The sequence below is a fragment of the Bicyclus anynana genome, chromosome Z (assembly GCF_947172395.1).
Source record: "Bicyclus anynana chromosome Z, ilBicAnyn1.1, whole genome shotgun sequence".
NCBI classification, from domain to species: Eukaryota; Metazoa; Arthropoda; class Insecta; order Lepidoptera; family Nymphalidae; genus Bicyclus; species Bicyclus anynana.
The window spans coordinates 11,457,275-11,478,800 of NC_069110.1; the positions used below are offsets into that span (position 1 = coordinate 11,457,275).

Below are 21,526 nucleotides of genomic sequence, written 5' to 3' on the forward strand. Positions count from 1 at the left end.
TATTCTATTCTGTAATCTGTATTGGTTTATATTATTCTTCTGTGGTTGTATGATGTAAAGCAGAAACACCAAAAGTAGACAAAATAAAATTATTCTAAAGACCAAGTATTCTTGCAGTAATGTATCTGAAATACGTAATATTTGCGTTGTTTATAACGTGTGCATCTTGGGTTTCGGTAAGCATAAAATTAAATATTATAAATCTGAAAACAATTGTTTCTGGTACATAATCACTATTTTCTTTTCTCTCATCTTTATGATTGTACTTTTTTTAGTACCTACACAGTAATATCCCACAATTATTGTTAGATCGACTAGCACCAATGATGTTAAATACTGTTAGATGTGTTACTAGCGCATGAAAAATGAGGCGCTCAAAAGAGGTAATTTATACACAACTCAATGTTAGTTGTGGTCTACAACGAACGTTATTTAAACAAATAATACCTAAATATCATCCAGAATGGTGAGTTGTGTGTTCAGGAAGTGTAAAAACTATATATACATAAATATATAATGGAATTAAAAACAAAATTGCCTGGGTGCGCTGTGTGTATTATTTGGATCACTTTTTGTGGTGATTTTGTAGGGACGTAACCAACCTATAGTATAAAATTATCATTGACTAGCTCTATATCTATATCAGGCCTATTGAAATGAAATATAAGATTTGATACAAAGATAATATATAGCCTATAGCTTTCCTCGATAAATGGGCTATCAAACACTAAAACAATTTTTCAAATTGGACCAGTAGTTCCTAAGATTAGTGCATTCAACCAAACAAACAATCTCTTTAGCTTATATTATTAGTATAGATAAGTTTTTCTTTCTTTGAATTGAAATTTTCATTAAAATTTCTAAGCCTGGAGTTATGAAAGGGGCTTTGTCGATTTTAGATACCTATTTTTAACCAACTTCAAAAAAAGGATGAGATTCTCAATTTGACATGTATATTTTATAACTTTGTCATTTATTAACCAATTCTGAAATTTTTTTATTTATTTTAAAGAGTATTCTTCCAGATTGCTCCCATTTACGGTTCAGTAGTTTTATGTTGAAATTAAAATAACAAAATTGCCCGTACTGTGACACAGTAAAAACAGAAAAATAATATCTTTTTAATAAAAAAAATTGGAACAAGTTCAAAATCACAAAAATAAACTAAAAAGCGAAAAATAATATCGTATATGCTACCTTCTGATCACTTTCAAGGTGGTACCAACACAGTGATGCATTAACTCTAGCCAATTGAATCATAAAGTTTTAGGATCTAAAGAAAATTCTTTCCCATAGTTCTTTCAGGCTAATGGCTTTAATTAATATGTCACTGGCTTGGCACCACCTTCAAAGTGATCAGATGGTAGTTGGAAGTACCTACAAAAAGCCTATGTCCTCCAGTAGATGTCTATTGGCTGATATGATGATATTCAATCTTATGAGTACAAATTTCATTTTGTCAATAAAATGAAAAAAAAAACCCCTCCTACCCCTATGCTAAAAAAAAAAAACTCCGTAAAAACCATCATCGTAGTTTGAGGGATATTCTAAATAAAGAATTAGTCAAATTGGTTCCGACGTTCTCGAGATTTGCAGTTAGCAACACATTTGATACATTCATTTATATATATATAGATTATTTATTAATTTACTTATTTTTTCTTGTTCTATAAACAGGGTGCATCATATGAGGATAAAAGATGCAAGTGTGTATGTCCCAGTATAGCTGCTGTTTTGAATAACACAGAAGGATCTGAGTATGACAGGAAGTTGTACATTGGCAATGTGCCACCTAACAAGTGGTTAGTTGAACATAATTGTACATGTATATATCTAGCAATAAGATGTAGGCATCTTCTACATATAGGTACCTAATAATACGACATATTCTTTAGATTGCTGACCATCTTCAGTTACCGATCACTAACCTATGGCACTAAAGGAATAAAAATAAAAATTCTAACCTTCTTTTCTATTTTAGAATTTAAACTATCGTAACTAACTTCTTTTCTAATTGAAATTAAATTAGGAAAGAGACAGTTTCTTATTTTTACCGTTAAGCATTGTTTGCTTTCTATACATAGCCACTTGACATACAACATTTTTGATTGATGATGATTATATACATACTCTGGCAAACAAGTTCAATATATTATTTCATGTTAATATAACATACTTAAATATTGATTAAAGTTGCTAAGTGGTAAAGTGGAAACTCTGTTTGTGATTGCTAATAGCTTCTTTGTTTGATATTCAATATTCTGCAATTTGATACTTACTTTTTAGCAACTGTGTTGGAGTAATTCTGCCCCGTGTTGGTGAAATAATTAAAGGCAGAGATCAGGAATTCTGTCCACGATGTGAATGTAAATATGAGAACAGAAATACCACAATTATTAAGGTATGAATTAGAAATGATTATTTATTAATAATATACTGGCTCCTTGGTCCAGATAACCTATGTTGCTTAACCTAGGTCATGAGGTATTGGATTCTTACTAAAAAATTCTCAGTAGCAGCCCAGAAGTTGGTGGCCTTACACTACACTCCATACCTCAGAAAGCATGTGAAACCATTGAGAGAAAATCTTCACATTCCATGGATTCACTGTACTAGTACCAGGGCCATTGAGCCATCATTATCGACCCCTGTTCGGCTCACTGCTGAACTCGAGTTTCCTCTCAGAATGAGAGGGGTTAGGCCAATAGTCCACCACGCTAGCCCAATGTGGATTGGCAGACTTCACAGCGAATTAAGAAACCTTCACTGTTTAAGACATGTGATATTTAATTTATTAAAATGCACATAACTGAAAAGTTGGTGGTGCATGCCCCTGACAGGATTCAAACCTTAGAGGCAAAGGTCATCCGAGTCCGAGACTTGTAACATGGTACATATATCTATTTAATATAATATATGGTAGGTAGTATTCTTCTACTAGTGTTCTTTTAATATCATTATTTGCTTTGTGTTTTTTGGAAATAGCTATGGAAACAACACAGGGGATTAAAATATGGACGAAGTTTCAGAAGTTTACTAGTTATTTTAGTACAATATAAAGTTAAGTTAATATTGAAAATGCATTAATTTCACTACAATTTTGATATTAAAGTAAGATTTAAATTTATCAAGCTAATTAGTAATTACTGTTTGGTGGATATCTTCTATGGAGATAAGATAAAAAAGGAACAAATTATAATGTTTGTCAATTGCGATTTTTGTTTTCAGGTTGTAGTCATCATAGTAATATGGGTGATAATGCTCCTTGTGGCGTACATGGGATTCCTCATTTGCCTTGATCCATTAATTAATAAGAGAGCCAAGGCGTCCTACCAAGAGCATACCAACGAGGAAGTGAGTATTATGGGCGGATCCACCTGGTCAGTTTTTTTATCATAAATGACACAAGTCATCATCACTTCTAAACACTTTCTACTATTGACAAGTTGACCTATCTTCATCAACTTGGGGTGGAATGACATTACACTGTAACTTCAGATAATGTGTTTTGTGGTAAAACTCATGAATTAGGTCCTCACACATAGTAATGTATCATTTATCAAAAATACGTTTGGAAGCTGAAATAAGGAAGGTGTAAAATTTCCCCAGAAGAACTAAGTCACAAAAGGCTCTACATGCTCTAAAATGTTTAATGTTTCCTTAGGATGAAAGTACCATCAGTGGGACTTCGCAACCTATGGCATCTCGTGGCAATGTGCTGAACCGTGTCACTCACCAGCAGGACAAGTGGAAGCGGCAGGTGAGAGAGCAACGCCGTAACATATACGACCGGCACACAATGCTCAATTAGGACAACCAGATCAATTGGTCAAGCCCATCAATCGATTTTATTTAAAAAACTACAATTGAATATGCAATTTCGAAAAGGGCACATGTCGGATATTCTATACATCATCTTCATCATCATCATCATATCAGCCGATGTACGTCCACTGCAGGACATAGGCCTTTTGTAGGAACTACCAAACATCAGGATCCTGAGCCGCCTTTATCCAGCAAATCCCTGAAACTCGCTTGATGTCGTCATTCCACCTGGTAGGGGTCGTACAATACTGTGCTTTTTAGTGCGGGGTCGCCATTTCAGCATCTTGGGGCCCCAACATCCTCTTCGAACTATTGCCACTTCAGCTTTGAGACTCAATGTGCTATATCAGTGACTTTGGTTCTGATGCGGATCTCCTCATTTCTGATTGATCACGCAGAGATATTCCGAGCATAGCTCGTTCCATCTCCTGCTATGTGATTCTGAGCCTTCTAATGAGGCTATACATGTGTCTCACAAATATAAAAATCTAATAATTTAAAAATAAATAATTTTAGTAATTTTCGAAGGCTAATTCGAAAAAAAACACACAAAATGTAACACAATAGTTACTTTTAGAAATTATTTATTATTAATTAGTTAATTTTTTAATTACTGGACATTTTAAATTTTTAGATATGAGCCCTTTTCGAAATTGCATATTCAATTATATTTTCAGCGCAGCGAATTTTGGATTCGTCTGTAACCAAACCGGCATGTCCTTTTCAAATGTATCTTCTACATGTAAATTTATGTAAACATGATTTAAGTTGGATTTAACAAAATAATTCCACATTTTGTTAAATTGTATAATAATAACATTGTATAGAGATCCGGCATAAGAAATATATACCCTCATCTGTTATTTATTTGGGATAAGAAATAAATGTTAGAAAATATTTGCATTGATATATTTCAAAATAGGTTGCCTAGTAAAATTGCGGCTGGATAGTATTAAATTATTAAATTGATTTAATCTACTTAAAAAAAAAATACCATTAACAGAATTGAAAGTGTTAAGGATGACATATTGAAACTGTGGGGCTGCCAGATATAAACAGTTGAGTATTGTTATTTATATACCCTTATAAGTTATTTTGTCAAATGAAAGCTTATTTTAGGCTTAATTTAGTTGATTGCCTTTGACCTAGTTCATAGATTTTGTATGAAAAAAGCATCTAGTCGCAATTTAACTAGGCAACCTATTTCTAATGCCAGATCTTAGACCAACAGAAATGTATTTGCAAAACAAGAATTTGAACTTTTTATGTATAGTAAGTAAGCATTGTACTCAATTGTATTGCACTTAGAATAGTTTTAATGTATAAGAATTATTATTGTTTAAATATTATACAATACATTTAAAGTTATCTTAAAATGTATTATGTGTATATTTTGATTATTTAATTATTATTGAATTTTACATTAACAAATATAAATGTGATCTATTTAGGATAGTAGTATTAAATAAAAAAAAAATTCAATGTCAATGTATTTTAACTAAATTTTCACAGCAATAAATACCTTCTCAAATATATATATATGGTTTTTATTTATTTTAAAATTATTGTTTTTAAAGAATATCACATAAATATGAACTTCAATCATCAGTGTCTTCACAATTATTAGTCAACAGATTCTCGGTCTGTAACAAAAATAAATATAAAATTTAACACAACTGTAGATATTAAATTTTATAGACAGACCTAGAACAATATTGTTTGTATTCATTAATTAGTTTTGGTAAACTCTCGTCCTTCTGACTTATATCAATAACATTATTAAAAGTTGTAAACCAGCTGTATTTTTAATGTTGCTTAATTAATAGTTATACAATTTAACAGCCACAATGTCCTACATATTGTGTGGTGGTGCATTATCTCTTTTCGACGCTCAGAATTTTTTTTACCTGGTAACCCAGTTAGCTACCAGAATCAAGAGTTAAATATAAAAGTTGAGTCTCATCAAGATGAAGCTAAGATACTCTTTTGATAGTAATTGAAACTTACTTAAAACAAAAACGAACTTAAAACAATTGTAAAAATGCTACACGGATCCTGGGCTAGATGATGTTTTATAATATTTAGGTGTAGATACTTAGTTGTAAGAACTTCTTACCTCATAGCAATCAGTTCCTGCTTCTGTATTGTTCGTATGTGTACAATTCTGCTGTTTCTTGCTTACTAAACATTCAAGCAGCATAAGGAAAAGGTAATATCCAATCAACAGCATAATTAGCCATAATACCAGTATCACAACAACCTGTTGAAAAAACAGATCTGAGTTATATCTGAGAATAAATATTAGTTACTTCTTAATTTATACAACCAGTGAACTAAGGTGTAACGAATCTTGGTTGATATCTCAACATTATTATGTGCATACTGTACATTAAATTAAAATCTAGATTACAATAGAAACACAAGACAGCATTAAATATATAAATCTATATGCAACATAGTCTATGTAGTTTCTGATAGTCCTCGGTTAGTCTGTGAAATATTGAGCTTTTCTTTCTTTCAAGAAATTCTTACTTATAGTTCTCTGCCCGGAGTAGGAAGTTAGTGGTTTTTTACCCCTGTACCTCTAATACCGCATTAAGCTGTCAGTCCCAGTCATTACCATTATCATCTGATTGTGATTTCAAGTGCATTGCTGCATTCGAAATTGTAGACCAATACATAGGACATGGTATAGTTAGGAAGGTCCAATTTCGAGAAACAGGTGAACCGCCGAATCCAACTTGGGTGTGCAGCATTCGAGGAACTTTGCGATATATTTTCGTCCAAAATCTTCAAAGCCTGAAGACAACAGTCTTCGAACAGTGCGTGTTACCGGTGACTTATGGTCCCGTGACTTGGCTGCTAATTATGGGCATCATAAAACGGCTCAGAGTCAAGCGGCGGGCGATGGAACGAGCTATGCTCGGAGTATCTCTAATCACAAATGAGTGGATCCGCAGAAGAACCAAGGTCACAACGAGTTGTGAAGCTGAAGTGGCAACAGGCGGGGCACATAGTTCAAAGAGCCGACGGACAATGTGGTCCCAAGGTGCTGGAATGGCGACCCCGCACTGTAAAGCGCAGTGTTGCTTGACCCATCACCAGGTGGACAAACAACATCAAGTGAGTAACAGGGATTCGCTGGATGCAGGCAACTGAGGATCATGTTTGGACATCCCTACAAAAAGCCTGTGTCCTGCAGTGGACACCTATCAGCTGATATGATATCATCCTATAGCCGCCATACCTGCACTGGAAAATCTTGGAAGGTCTAATTTCCATATCACCTCTGCTATAAGAAGCCTGACCCTGAAATAGACTATTCAAAGTCTAATAATGATGATGATAGCTAAAATGAATATAAGTACATTATATTGTGTCAGGCAGAGTGTTGAAATTTGGCAGACTTTCTCATATAAATCGCTAACTCACCATAATCACAGTAGTGTTTCTAGTCTCATATTTACAGTCACATCTGGGACAAAACAACTGGGCATTATCTCTGATTTCATCAGAGACTTTGGGCAGGATCACACCATAGCAATTACTGTTAAAATGTTACAAGTATTATTGCACAAGTGTTGAAATTAAAATGTTAATAACATTACAAGTTTATAGGTAAGTAGCATACGCTCCAACTTCATCTGCCTTTAAACCTCCATAGCCTGGCCAACAACTATAAACTACCTCCCTGTCAGATTTGATCTTTGTAAGTGAAGTGGTTTTAGAGATTTATGAGTGACCTTACTCTTTTATATATTTAGATTGTAAACAGTCTAGAATTAAACCCTGTGATAGCAAATGTGGCTAAAATTAATTGGAAGTTTCAGTCTACATTATAGATAAATATGGTAGACAACTATAAAATTAGGAGTATGGTGGCTTTGGTTTCAAGTATCAGAATCTCAACTTTCTGACAAACTGTAACTTTTTAATATTTTTGTATGCAACTTTTAACTTTTATAAATTAAGGTCAGATCATTATCATCATCTCAAGCTCTGTGCTTTGATAAAGTTTTTTAACATCATTTTATCAGCCAATAAATGGACTTCCTACACACTAGAAATAGATCTTCTGTAAGAATTTCCAAACAACATTATCCTAAGTTGTCTTTATCCAGTGACATTGGCAGTACACTTAGTGGGCTTCTGCATGTTCACTGCACTTTTCTGTGTTTTACATAGTTCTAAGTTTTCTTCATCCAGAAGGTCTACATTTTCATACATTTTTCTGTATGTAACAGTACAAACATATTCATAGCATCTGAATCTCCATATTCATCTGGGGATCTGCTTATTCACTGCAGTATTTTTTGTGTGTGGTTGTAATTTCAATGTCTTGGGACCTTAACATCCATTGGTTATCTGTATTATGTGGCCTAAACATTGGCCACATTATGTTATTTAAAACTTGCAAATGTAAAAAATATTGCAATATACTTATTGTATATTTTATTTATTGGTGAAACCCACATTCAAATCTGTTGCATACTATGCTTCAGTAGCATGCACAGGGCTTTAAACTAAGGTAGGTACACCACAGAATACTTATTAGTTCAAGTTATGCTTAACAATTGTAACCATAATGGAAAATTCCTTCTCCAATACAGGTTCAGAAAAAATCCTCTGGGTAGACAGTGCATTTTTGAATCTATTAAGTGAACGCCACTACCTATATGGCTAGAACTTCATTAGCGTACTGGACAAACAAGTCTTAGACTTTATCTAAATTCTAAGCACACAAAAGGGCAATTGGATTTGACTTCGTTCTAAGCACACAAAAGGGCAATTGGGTGTGACTTCATTTTATGCTAAGTAGGATAACAACATAAATATTTACCATTTGTTCGGAGGTACATATGCTATGTAAAGTGTCCTATTTGACTTCTCTGTATTATTAATCACTGAAGTTGTTGTGGGACAAACACAACGACAACGTTGATCCTCGTAAAATTGTGCCTTAAATGAATGTAACAAGATATTACAGGCACCTATTCTTTATAAAACAAAACATGTTTAATGTATTAAACCTACCAAAGTGCTTGCGATAAATATAGAGAATGAGATGAATACAAACTTCCAAAACATTTTGATATTATTTCACATTTGAGTTAATTTATTGTATCTGTTTATGATTAAATTATGGAAAGGTTAATAACATAAATTATTTTTTTTAATTAACTTTCAGTAGATTGTAACTACGAAAATATTTACTTTCAGAGTTGGCCAAGTTTGAACGAATTGTAAATTTGACTTTGACGGATTTCTCAGTATAGTGTTACAAACATTTAAAATTGTTACGCTCAAACATAGATGGTCTAAGCCCCCAAAGAAAAGTAATTAGAAGAAAAACTATATATAATAATAAAGAATGGGTTTCTAAGTAGGGATAATTAATTGTAAAAATGCCTTTAGAACTACTAACGTACTTTGCAATTTTCTGATTTAAAAACTCATAGATAAATAAACTTAAGTGACGTTAAAGAAAGTGAATCACTCATAAATTCTCATTGTCACTTTGTTCTTTGGTCTTCGGTAGGTAGTCTATGTTTATGGCTGCTGACGGATCATGATTTGAAGTGGGTAGAAGCTAAATGTGTTATTTTTGTGATGAGTGTACCTGTTATTTTTGAGGTAATTCTACTTTAATAACTAAAGTAAATTTTTGTAACAAGAGATGAATTATATTATGTATTTTATAGGTGCTTGTTTCCTAATCTATTTGTAGGTACATGCTGCCAAGGTGGCAATTTCTGTATGTCACATTTTTGAATAATTGTCTTTAATATATCCTCCAAAAATCTAGTCAAAATAATAAAAACAACAACAAAATTGGTAAGAATTATATTTTGATCTTTTGTATCTCTCAATTTGATTGAATATAAAATTATTGTCTAATAAAAATGTCACCATCAAATTCAATGACGCGACTATTTTTAATAGATTAGTGCAGTTAACATAAAGTCCGAGTAAATTAAACTTTCTGATGTGATTGTAATTGATTCATAATTTCATCATCTTGCTAATTTAGCAGCTCATTTTATACATAATTTTGTCTGTGTACTGTAATTAAATATTGTTTTCATAAACATTTGTAATTCTATTAAGTATTTATTTTATTAATAGAACTAGATATAGATATTATAAAAATAAACACATTCACTGTTCCTTTGTCATTATGTTAATTACAACTGTGTCTTGATGTTGTATGTGTTATAAAAATAACACAATATTTTATGATTATCATTCATAAGTTTCTCTAAAGATTAATGACAAAAGAAACTTGATTAATATAATTTTTCTGCTCTGATTAAGATTAAATTATATATTTTTCTCTAAAACTCAATAAAACTAAAAACTGAAAAACTGAAAAAAAAAAAAATGCTTATAGACAAGTACAGAAGTGTTATTTCTGAGGTGCTTCCACCCATTTTGACCACTGTATTATATTTAATCAGGTTTTTATTGAAGTGTTATTGAAGTTATGACATTCCTTTCCAGTGGGGCTAACATGTAAAAATTATAAATAAAAGTATAAATAAACAAACAAGAGATTATATTTCCAGTATGCAAAATGAACTGAAAGGGAGGGACACATGCTCCTTTTTCTCTCACAGGACTCACAATATTTTTTAATGATATTTTGGCATGTGTATATTTCTTTTATTTTTTTACAGAATGCCCATCCAGGCACCGCAATGGACGGACTATCTAAATTGTCCAGTGTGTTGCCGCGAATTTGGCGCCCCGCCACGGAGCCCAATCAGCCTTGGATGTGGCCACACTCTATGTGGGCATTGTCTTAAACACTTGCACAGGAAACAATGCCCTTTTGACCAGGTTACTTATATATATAGGTTTAGCATAAAGCAATAGATAAGATCTCAGCCTTTGATTTGGAGGGTGTAAGTTAGAATCCGGTCAGGACATGCATCTGCAACTTTTCAGTTGTGTGTATTTTAAGAAACTTAAGTGTCTCAAACAATGTGTGTGAAACCCAAATGATGATTAATAATAAATTACTAATAAAATGTGTGCTGAATGTTGACTTTTTGTAATTCTTGTAAGTGGATAAAACTGTCTGCATCTGACAGTAAGTTACTTGGTAATATTTATTATAATAAATGACAGTTAGCAAACTTAAATAATGTGGTCACCATAGTTTAGAAGTTTATCGATAGATAGATAGTTTATATATAATCTGATAACTGAATAACTAAGTTTTGAAAACATATTAAAATTATCACCAATTCATATTATAAAACTAAATATTTCACCTTCAATTAATTAAAGTCTACTGATCAGATTTTCACGTGATCATCACCAATAGTTAGTAGTTCTTGAAGAAAGTTTAGCATAAATTAAGTGAAACATGACAATAATGGTTGGAAACCTGGAAATTTTTGTTGAAAATGCTACCTGCTACTATTGCTCTTTTACAGTTTTACAAAAACATTAGCATAGTATATCTTTTAAAGATTATAAAGTAAGATATACTTTCATTTCATGAAAGAAGTTTATAATTATACTATTTTTTATAATAACTATAGATGTTTATCTGTTTATTTTAGACAGTTATCCAAGCAGAGCCAGAAGAATTAGTAGTCAACACAGCTCTGCTTCAACTTGTAGGATATACTCCTCCTACACAGCCATATCACCCACCCTGCATACAAGCTCTGTCAGAACATGACCGCCAAGCTTATGACATCATTGTCCGATGCCTTGAACATCTCGCTGTCTATCTTAAGCTTTGTGGTAAGAATATTTTTTTTTAATTGTTAACAAATAACTGTTTAATTTTCTTTTATTTGCTCACAAACTTAAATCTAGTTATAGTGTTAATGATACATTATATTTGCAGCTTTAATTTACATAAAAATACAGTGTATAAAGGGTTATATGCCTGATGTAAAGTCATCAGGCAAATAAGGCTTAATGTCAACCCTGGTGTGTGATTCTGCTATTTTATACTTATCAAAGTTTTGGCCTGTATAAAATTATATGAATTTTAAATTTTATATTGGATGCCAAACTTAAAATGTCATTAACAACAATGTTGCCTTGGAAACTAACAATATCACAGCACTGTAACTTTACCGAATGGCTGGTGGGAGGCTTTAGCCGTGGCTAGTTTCCACCCTACCGACAAAGACATAGCGCCAAGCAATTTAGCATTCCGGTATGATGTTGTGTAGAAACCGAAAGGGGGGTGTGCATTTTCATCCTCCTCCTAACGAGTTATCCCTCTTACAACTTAGACTGCATCATCACTTACCATCAAGTGATATTGTAGTCAAGGGCTAACTTGCAAAGAATAATAATAAAAAAATGTATTATATGTATAATAGTGTTTCAAACTGCCTCATTAGTCCCGTAGTTAGTCTATGTGACCTAATATTAAAATAAAAGAAAATGGTAACAATGCCTAATTGGCTTACAAATAGCATTGATATCCAGATGGGTAATTGCACCAGCACCTTGGACACTATGGCCTGTAGATGAGCAGTTAGATACTGTGGTACTGTTTACCTCTGAGCTGATATTTCTTAAAAGAAAGAAAAGTTCAGTATTTCATAGGCCTACTCCAAGTCTCATTTAGAAAATAATAAGACATTTAGATAATGTGCTTTAAATCACAAAACTAAAGTAAAACTTCTTTAGCTCTCCTTCTCAACGGAAGTTCACCAATTACACTTTTCGTAACCTTTTCATTCACCAGCTTATTCACCAAGTCAAGCGTGCGTAAAGAAGGTTTACTTCAAAAACATGTATATTTTGTGTTTGTGTCCAGCAAGCAGTACCTCAGGAAATAGGCTTTCAAGACCGATGCAGCGGAAATTGGTAACCCTTCTGCAGTGTGCCATCACAGATGAAGAAGGCAGAGGGCGAGCAGCTCGATCGGCAAGGTCCCTTGGAGAGAGGACTGTCACTGAGCTCATACTGCAACACCAGGTTCTAACTTATTATTTCATATCATTCATTGTAAAGCTAGCATGTAAATGCTTTAAAAGTGCAACAAATCCTAATTTAATATAATAATAGTATTTATTTATACCCACAGTTCTGGGTCTCAATCAGATATAATTTAGGGCTCTGTACATCAAAAGGAAGAGAACCGTACCCTTATAAGGTCACTCTGTCCCTTTATTTTGAGAATATATGATGTATCAAGTTGAAATTTAAACTCAAGTCTAGTCAAGTTGTGAAAAGACGAAACTTTTGAGTATATGTAAAAGCCGTTTTTTTCAGCAAAAAACACATATTTCGACACTCTTAAAAGCATGAAAACCTATAAAGTACTTCCTGTTTACCCAGAATATTAAAATTAGGAGAGTAACATCATTATAGACAAAAAGTATAAATACATATTGCAATAATATACATTCGTAATTAAATTTAAAAAATAGAGATTTGAAATTCGGGAAAAACTGCACAAATCTTTTCTTGACCTATTTATAATGATCCTATGTACAGAACCCTCGGTTGTTAAGGCCGACTCAGATTTGTCCAGTTTTATTTATATTTGAGAACACTTCAATTATATTAATTTATATATCTGTCTATCATAGATAATATAAAAGCATTATTCATACATATTCGAAAAAAAATACAAAATAGAGTTTTAAAATAAAAAATTATTATGTTACTTACTTAGGAGAAATTTCTCTTAATACTTATCAATGAAATTATACAAGTATATATTGAAAATTAAGCTGACTGCACAAATAACGCTTACCGCGGCTCACGCGACGTAATGTACTGAGAAACTGAAGTACAGCTATTGTTACAGTATAAATTTAGGATTTCAGTCTATTGTGCTACTTAAAATACAATTTTTGTAGCTAATCTTAAAGATCATCCTGGGTTAAAGGAAGTTATATCAATGCAAATGAAGTGACAAAAGATGTTCTTAAAACTATTTGAAAACATCTTTTGTCAGTTTGTTCGTTTTGTGAAGTATTGCCTATCCGAGAACAATCTAATGTTTCTAGACGTCAAGCTTTGTTGTATGAGATTTATCTATTCAATTAGGATAGGCACAAAAGGAATCTGTATTTTTAGCTATCTTACATGCCTCAAACAATGTGGTTATGTGGTGAAATAGAAAACTAGTCATTACATCACTACTAGCAGGGCTATGCCTCTTATAGGACTGGGGATAAAGAAACATATAACATACATAATATATTTGATGTATGTTCTAATAATCAAAATCATTTTATTTTTCAGAATCCTCAACAGCTTAGTGCAAACCTGTGGGCTGCGGTCCGAGCGCGCGGTTGTCAGTTTTTAGGACCTGCAATGCAAGAGGAAGTCTTAAAACTTGTGCTTTTAGCTCTAGAAGATGGTTCTGCACTTTCCAGAAAGGTAATAGTTTCAATTCGTATTTTTTTTCCATATAAACAATTATCAGCGATTTAAGCCAATTGACACGCCAGTAATATTATAAAAAGTAAGGTTGTAGGGGGTAATCTCAGGATTTACTGAACCAATATTGAAAATTATTTTACCAATAAAACCAAGTTATTTGTATTATATAGGCTACATAGGCAATATTTTATCCCTGTATTCGCCGTAGGCTATATTTTATTCCCACGGAAATGGGAACTGCAGGGATGAAACTGCAGGGCATCTGCTAGTGAGTTACGTAAATGAAAATAAAATCCATTTAGCAGTTTTTTGAGTTTTAAATTCAACTCATCCGTTATTTTGTTGGTATTCAACTCATTAGTTTCAAGCTTATATTGATAGTTTAACAAGTTTTTTTGCATTCATTTTAAGATAGAAAGCGAGACGTGATTTTTTTTTCTTTACAAGGTGACCCTTGACTATATCTCACCTGATGGCAAGTGATGATGCAATCTAAGACGGAAGCAGGCTACTTGTTAGGGGAGTCGGGTGAAAATCCACACCTATCGATTTCTACACGACATCGTACCGGAACGCTTAATTGCTTGTCCGCACGTCTTTGCGAGTTACCACCCTATATAGCTACGGCCGAAGCCTTCCACCAGCTAAATTAGGCATGTTGTTATTGTAATAATGTCTCTTATTTCCAGGTGTTAGTGATGTTTGTTGTCCAAAGATTGGAGCCGCATTTCCCGCAGGCTTCCAAAACTAGTATAGGCCACGTTGTCCAGCTTCTTTATAGAGCTTCTTGTTTTAAGGTGAGTTATGTCCGAGTCTCAGAGGAGACGCCCTTAGAGAATCGTTCCGCCCATTTACTCTGCTTCTGCCTTCGGGCCTCATCAGGCGCTGCTTCTGCGCTCGCCCAAACCCCCTGGTGACGCCGCTGGGGTCGCATAAGGAGCCTACGAACAACACAATCAGGAAAAAAAAAGAAAACCGCATTGGTGATCGACCCTCATCTTATGGGCTGAATATATCAATCAGGTTGCAGGGAGCCATTGATCACGTTCGGATAAAGATTTCATTGCGTCACAAAATTATTTTCAAGTTAATTTAACTTATTGTACAAAACATCTTCATCTGATTTGCGTCATCCTTATTGTTATTCCAAACAAGTCGAGCTAAAATCTTCCTATCTATATTCCTATCTATTTTGTCCTTTCAGGAGGCTGCTGAACGCTAATTTTAAGTTATGATTGTGAAATCTTTGTGTAAAAACGGGGTATAAATAGTAGGATCAGTATTATCAGTGATATTAATAGTCAGTTATCGTTCAAGATGTATAGTCGCTCCAAGATTTTAAGAGGCTCTATGCCATTAAATTATGGAGTAATTTTCAATTTATTAAAATATTTAGTATTAAATTCTCTGTTTTTTGCAAAATAATATAAATTAAATCACAATGTTTAGTTTCATAGTGAAATAACTTGAAATTAGTGTTTTCTTATTATATTCGTACTTATTTTATAAAAAAAAATTATTTACGTTTTTTTTTTAAAAAAGGAAATTTGTGGATTATGAAAAAAAGCAAATTGTGTTCATTGTGTAAAATAACGACTAAAAGAGTGTTGTTCTTGTAGAATATTCATTATTAATAATTTTGTGATAATATAATTTATATTAATCTATCATTTCAATTTGAGTTCTTTTGATGATAAAATACATTCTATACTACAGCCCTACTCGATGTGTACTGTTTACCAACAAACAAATTAGAAATGAAGATGGAAAACGCATGTCATTTTGTAACTTATTTATTTTAAATTAAGTATTGTTTGTTTATAAAATGTTATTCAAAAATATATTAACTATATCTAATTGTTCTAAAATTATAAACCGAATTTATTTTCATTAATTTAAGAAAAAGTTTTTTTTATTTTTATTATATGTAGATATATACCATTTTTATTATTAGATATAAATGACTAGCCACATTTTTAATTTGTTTGTTGGCAAACAGTACACATCTAGTAGGGCTGTAGTATAGTTTATAACTCAATTACACAAGTCATGTTCACGATTATATCTTTAAATAAAATCTTTTTAACAAAAAAATTGAACCGACTTCAAAATATCAAACATAAACCAAAAAGCGAAAAATAACATCGATGTACCTTATGATCACGTTGAAGGTTTGTTATTTTTCGCTTTTTAGTTTATGTTTGATATTTTGAAGTCGGATAATTTTTTTTGTTAAAAATATTTTATTTTTAGAGTGCCCTAGCATTTAATTTTCGATAAAAAATACTGCACCAATTTTTATGAAAATGAAATTGGACCAATCTGGGAGTATACTCTTTCAAACAAAGAAAGAATTTTTAAAATTGGTTAAGAAATGACGAAGTGCCAAACATAAAAAAAAAACATACATCGAATTGATAACCTCCTCCTTTTTTTAAAGTCGGTTAAAAAATGTTTTCATTTTAAAATTTTCACTGTTTGACATATGTACCAGGTATCCAAACGCGAGTGTGACTCGTCGCTGATGCAACTAAAGGATGAGTTCCGTACATACGACTCTCTACGGCGGGAGCATGACGCGCAAATAGTACAAATAGCCACCGAAGCTGGGCTAAGGATCGCTCCGGACCAGTGGAGCGCGCTGCTATACGGTGACACGGCCCACAAGAGCCACATGCAGAGTATAATCGACAAACTGCAAACACCTCAGTCGTTCGCGCAGTCGGTGCAGGAGTTGTTCATAGCATTGCAGAGGACATGGGACCCGGCCCAGTTGGTCGTCATGAGTATGCACCTGGATCGACTTGCGAACATCGACTCTAGTCCAGGTATACATATCGTCATCATCATTGTCAACCCATATTTGGCTTACTTTTGAACACGAGTCTCCTCTCAGAATGAGAGGAGTTCGGCCAATAGTCCACCATGCTGACCCAATGCGGATTGGCAGACTTCACACACGTAGATTAAGAACATTCTCAGGTATGCAGGTCTAATTTATTAAAATGCATATCATGAAAAAGTTGGAGGTGCATGCCGCGGACCGGATTCGAACCTACGATTTTCGGAATCAGAAACAGAGGTCATATCCTAGCTATCATAGCTATCACGGACTTACCCACTATAATCAACAGATATCTCGTAGCAAACTACACCTACAAAAATCCACTAAAAATATAAAAAAATACACGCATATTCTTAGAATTAAATATTACATCACACCGAGAGACATGAAAGCCCATTACCTCTGCCTTCTTTTCGGAGGACGTAGATTCGATTCCGGCCCTGGGCATGCACCTCCAACTTTTCAGTTATGTGCATTCTAAGTTTTTTTTGTAAAGAATATTTGCCATATCTTTTAAATATGATCAATATTTAAAAGATATGGCAAATATTTCCTTTCCCCTCCACCTAGTCGAGTAAGACTGTATTAAGAGTGGGTACGATAATAGGCCAACAGGGCGTGAATCGAACCACCACGGTGATGAGTCCAACCGCTCTAACCGTTGAGCTATTGAGGCTATAAACTCCGTTTCCATCTTAGATTACATCATCACTTACCGTCAAGTGAGATTGTAGTCAAGGGCTAACTAGTAAAGAATAAAAAAAAAAATGTATTTCCAATAGATGCAAAGAACCCAACCTGGCAGCAGTTGGCCGAGGTGATAACATCTATCAAGGAAGTGGTCTCCGGTCTAATTCACTATCTGCAACAGCAGGCGACGTGCCGGGATTCCAACCACAACCAGAAGCACAGCCTTCAAGTTGATAGATGCTGCGAGCCTTCCACCAGTAAGTTTATACCTTCTCTATATATCAAAAACCGGTCAAGTGCGTGTCAGGCCACGCGCAGTGTGGGGTTCCGTAGATTAATTTAGCACTATGGTCCCTTATGTAATGCACAAAAATACCGATAGCGATACCCCACACCATGGAATAGACGATGAAAATTCATCCTCACTTACTTTACCACTATATAGACTTAATTAATATACATACCCATACCTTCAATTTCATCTTTCTAGTTTTAACAGAGTTATCTTATTAACGACGTTATCTTTTTAATTAACAACCAAATTAGTATGCAATTTTCGATTACCAATTACGTTTTTAAAATTGGTCGACTATTACACTTTAAAGTGCAATTTATAGTTTTCGTAAATTGTTTCAATTATTCATTAAGAACCGTTTAGCCGGCTGATGGTGGGGGCAATCGAATTTAATCTTAAAAGCTTAATATTTTACAAACGGATCCCAAATCCCATCGTATCTTTTAAAGACTTTGAGCTTTATAATGTTTGTATAGATTTAGTTAGTTTAGGATACATAGAGCTGTGATAGCCCAGAGGATATGACCTCTGCCTCTAATTCGAAGGGCGTAGGCTCGAATCCGGTCCGAGATACGCACCTCTAACTTCTCAGCTAAAATTAAGTATTTTATGAAATTAAATATCACGTGTCTCAAACGGTGAAGGAAAACATAATGAGGAAACCTGCATACCTGAAAATTTTCTTAATTCTTTAGATTGTGAAGTCTGTCAATCCGCATTGGGCCAGCGTGGTGGACTAAGGCCTAACCCCTCGCATCCTGAGAGGAAACTCATGCTCAACAGTGAGCCGAATATGGGTTTCTATCCATATCCATAAAGATTTATCCACGTTAAAAAGAAGGGTAAGGTTAGGGTAGGGGTAGGGTAGGGATAGAGTAGTGTAGAGTAGGTATAGCGAAGAAGTGCACATAAGTCAAAGCGAAACTTAGTATAATAATTCGTTCTCCTCTGCACAGGCCAACCGTCGCCGCAAATCGCCACGACACCAACTCACAAATACAAGACGTCCATGTGTAGGGACGCTGTCACCAGGTCCTATTGTCCTAGGGGTAATGCCTGCACGTTCGCGCATTTCGAGGAGGAGATGGAAAGGTATAACGTCGAAACTATAAATGTTATTATATTTGTATGTGCTCTGTATAAAAATGTTGCTTAAATTAAAAGATTTGATTGTTTGCTTGTTTTTGATAGGCGAAGCTACCCTATCATCAGATGCTATGATATAAATAGGCTATATTTTATTATATAGGCGTCTGCTAGTAAAATACATTATTAAAACATTTTTTATTTTATCACTATCCCGCATTTCATTACATTAATTCCTTAATCAAAAGGTTGTCTGGTAGATATTGCTTTAAGCAATAACACCGCCTTCGCGCATACTTGTCTTCTTCCGTTTTCTATGTTATTATAAATACATAAATAAATAAATCATTTATTGAGCAAAAAACATTATTCATACAAATATAGATTGAAACGGCAGTTGCGCTAAAATCCTAAAATATTTGATGTTACAAGTAGGTACCATTTCTGCGCGAATTAAACGAATTATCTTTCTGGAACGGATCACATCATTCACCACAATATTTTCTATTATGTTATTGAACAGGTCAAAGGCTATCAGATCATACCATCATTTAACAATACAATGCATAATGTGTGATTCACTATCGTATGGCTGGTGACGTGATTGGCTTGTTATCTATTACTAAGCATTGCGAAAATTTTCTATTCATAAACATTGCTTAGATTATTAATAATGTGCCTCTGGATGCGTGCAGTTCATGGCTAAGGTGGTTGGAAGTACTTCTAAAGAGGCCTATAGGAATATGTCAGCAGTGGACGCCCATCGGCTGATAATGATGACAATGAAACAATTGGAAGGTCGCATAGCGCAGTGCGAATTGACCCTGCATCCTACAACGGCTATAGGTTCAATTATCATAACTGGAAACTATTTGTGTGATGAGCAGGGGTGTTTTCCAGTGTCTGGGTGTTATACATTATATAAGTATTTATGTGTAGTATATAAATTTATATAATAAATCAAAGTATGTTAGTACTCATAACACAAGTTACATCTTTGGATTCTAGTGATGTGTGTATTATTTTAGTATATTTATTTTTAAACTTTTATAATCTCACTCCTATCAATCAATAATAATCAATTTCCACGTCTGATTGTATGTATGATTTTTAGATATTAAGTCATGTTTCTTAAATATGAATGACCAATATTTCCCTCTCCCCTCCAGCTAAGCGTATAATACAAAAATTAAAAAAAATAGTTTGGCTTCAATATTGATAATATAATTCTCTCCAACAAAAAATGTAAAAATATCTTCAATGTACAGAATTGGACCTGTTACAGTTGTATTATAAGTATACATTTAGTCCATAATAATAATATCTATGTGGTGGGCGATTTCTTAACAAAGTCTTTGTGGAACAATCAAGCGAAACCAAATTTATTGATTAAGACATAGCGAAGGAATACAATCTGGAGAACAACTAGAGTCAACATTGAAAGCGAAATTGGAAATTAAAAGTGTGATAAAAGGTGTAATGTTTAAATTTGGCTGGTTTGCAGTTCAGTCCACGCGCTGGCTTCATTGTAGTGCGCGCATGATGAGTTTGCGCGTGGCTAAAATCGGAACTATATCGTGCCGCAATCTTGTCTATCTCTATCTATCTCTTGGCGGGTAAAAGAAATCATAAACGCTGGCAACATAATTGCGTCGCCAGTCGCGCGCACACTTATCTTGCGCGCACTCTACATGGTAATATTAATATACTAAATACTGACTAAAGACAAAACGTACCACAGTCGCGGATTAGAGATTGATTAGTAATGATGATCAATCAATCGTTCGACTGGCATGTTGAAATGGATGCTCAGCCGCGCAAAATAGCGACATTATTCCTTTTTGTATAAATTGTAATTAATTTTTCGGTATGTGCTGCCATATGCGATATTGAACTTCACTTTCATGAAGATATTAGAATTTTATGTATTTTCTGTAATTTCAAATATTGTCATATATTTATATTGTCAAAAGTAAAGTCGACAAATTCACACATTATGTATTGTCTACATACAAGTAATAGAAATATCTTTTTCTATGCATGGTTATGTCACTTCTTACGCTTTGCAGACATCACGCTTCATTCACACGTCCTTCCACTTGAAGAATGCAAGAAACAACAAAGATATTCAAGGATCGTCGTCCTTGAATATCTCTGTTGTTTCTTGCATTCTCATCAATCTTTTATACAAGTTTGTCGGTTTAACCTACTCTTGACCTGTATTAATTATACAGTACATTCACCTTGGCCTTCCCCTTCCAAAATTTTCCTTTCACTCTGGCCTTACAAATCCCATTGTTAGTGTTTTTAACCGACTTCATGTTACAACAAAAGCAAAATGTGATAAAACTTTTTCGTATAAAATTCGGCCGCTCAGAGATTGCTTTTCTGACAGGTCGCTATCAAATGGG

The 21,526-nt window shown here is 33.7% G+C and overlaps 3 protein-coding genes across 4 annotated transcripts in view; 2 read left to right on the forward strand and 1 right to left on the reverse strand.

The window, feature by feature from the left end:
* Nucleotides 1–18: 18 nt before the first annotated feature.
* Nucleotides 19–5,360, forward strand: LOC112045860 (uncharacterized protein CG1161). Its single transcript, XM_024082222.2, has 5 exons — nt 19–176; nt 1,678–1,802; nt 2,287–2,401; nt 3,229–3,354; nt 3,665–5,360. Exons 1-5 carry the CDS (start codon nt 120–122, stop codon nt 3,809–3,811), a joined length of 570 nt encoding a protein of 189 aa, XP_023937990.1. The 5' UTR covers nt 19–119; the 3' UTR covers nt 3,812–5,360.
* LOC112045861 (putative protein 2) lies at nt 5,303–9,215 on the reverse strand. The gene is made up of 5 exons (XM_024082223.2): nt 8,860–9,215; nt 8,666–8,784; nt 7,258–7,372; nt 5,942–6,085; nt 5,303–5,468 (listed from the first exon to the last, which is right to left on the reverse strand). Exons 1-5 carry the CDS (start codon nt 8,911–8,913, stop codon nt 5,424–5,426), a joined length of 477 nt encoding a protein of 158 aa, XP_023937991.1. The 5' UTR covers nt 8,914–9,215; the 3' UTR covers nt 5,303–5,423.
* A 107-nt stretch (nt 9,216–9,322) lies between these two features.
* Nucleotides 9,323–21,526, forward strand: part of LOC112045874 (roquin-1) — a 31,708-nt gene continuing 19,504 nt past the window's right edge. Inside the window, exons 1-9 of one of the 2 annotated variants that reach the window (XM_024082245.2) lie at nt 9,323–9,459; nt 10,503–10,665; nt 11,397–11,583; nt 12,620–12,780; nt 14,059–14,196; nt 14,889–14,996; nt 16,694–17,027; nt 17,827–17,991; nt 18,986–19,121. In XM_024082245.2, the coding sequence (XP_023938013.1) occupies nt 10,504–10,665; nt 11,397–11,583; nt 12,620–12,780; nt 14,059–14,196; nt 14,889–14,996; nt 16,694–17,027; nt 17,827–17,991; nt 18,986–19,121 (1,391 nt within the window). In that variant the 5' untranslated portion in view covers nt 9,323–9,459; nt 10,503. Of the gene's footprint in view, nt 9,460–9,536; nt 9,661–10,502; nt 10,666–11,396; nt 11,584–12,619; nt 12,781–14,058; nt 14,197–14,888; nt 14,997–16,693; nt 17,028–17,826; nt 17,992–18,985; nt 19,122–21,526 lie in introns of those variants that run through there. The other variant, XM_052890854.1, reaches the window with a different exon arrangement.

Excerpts from the sequence above, each read along its gene's own strand:
- LOC112045860 (XM_024082222.2), top strand. The coding sequence starts at position 120 with ATGTATCTGAAATACGTAATATTTGCGTTGTTTATAACGTGTGCATCT. Across the intron at positions 2,402-3,228 it reads GAAATACCACAATTATTAAG|GTTGTAGTCATCATAGTAAT; the intron begins GTATGAATTAGA and ends TTTTGTTTTCAG. Across the intron at positions 3,355-3,664 it reads AAGAGCATACCAACGAGGAA|GATGAAAGTACCATCAGTGG; the intron begins GTGAGTATTATG and ends ATGTTTCCTTAG.
- LOC112045861 (XM_024082223.2), bottom strand. The coding sequence starts at position 8,913 with ATGTTTTGGAAGTTTGTATTCATCTCATTCTCTATATTTATCGCAAGC. Across the intron at positions 7,373-8,665 it reads TATGTACCTCCGAACAAATG|TAATTGCTATGGTGTGATCC; the intron begins GTAAATATTTAT and ends ACATTTTAACAG. Across the intron at positions 5,469-5,941 it reads CAGGAACTGATTGCTATGAG|ACCGAGAATCTGTTGACTAA; the intron begins GTAAGAAGTTCT and ends TTTTTGTTACAG.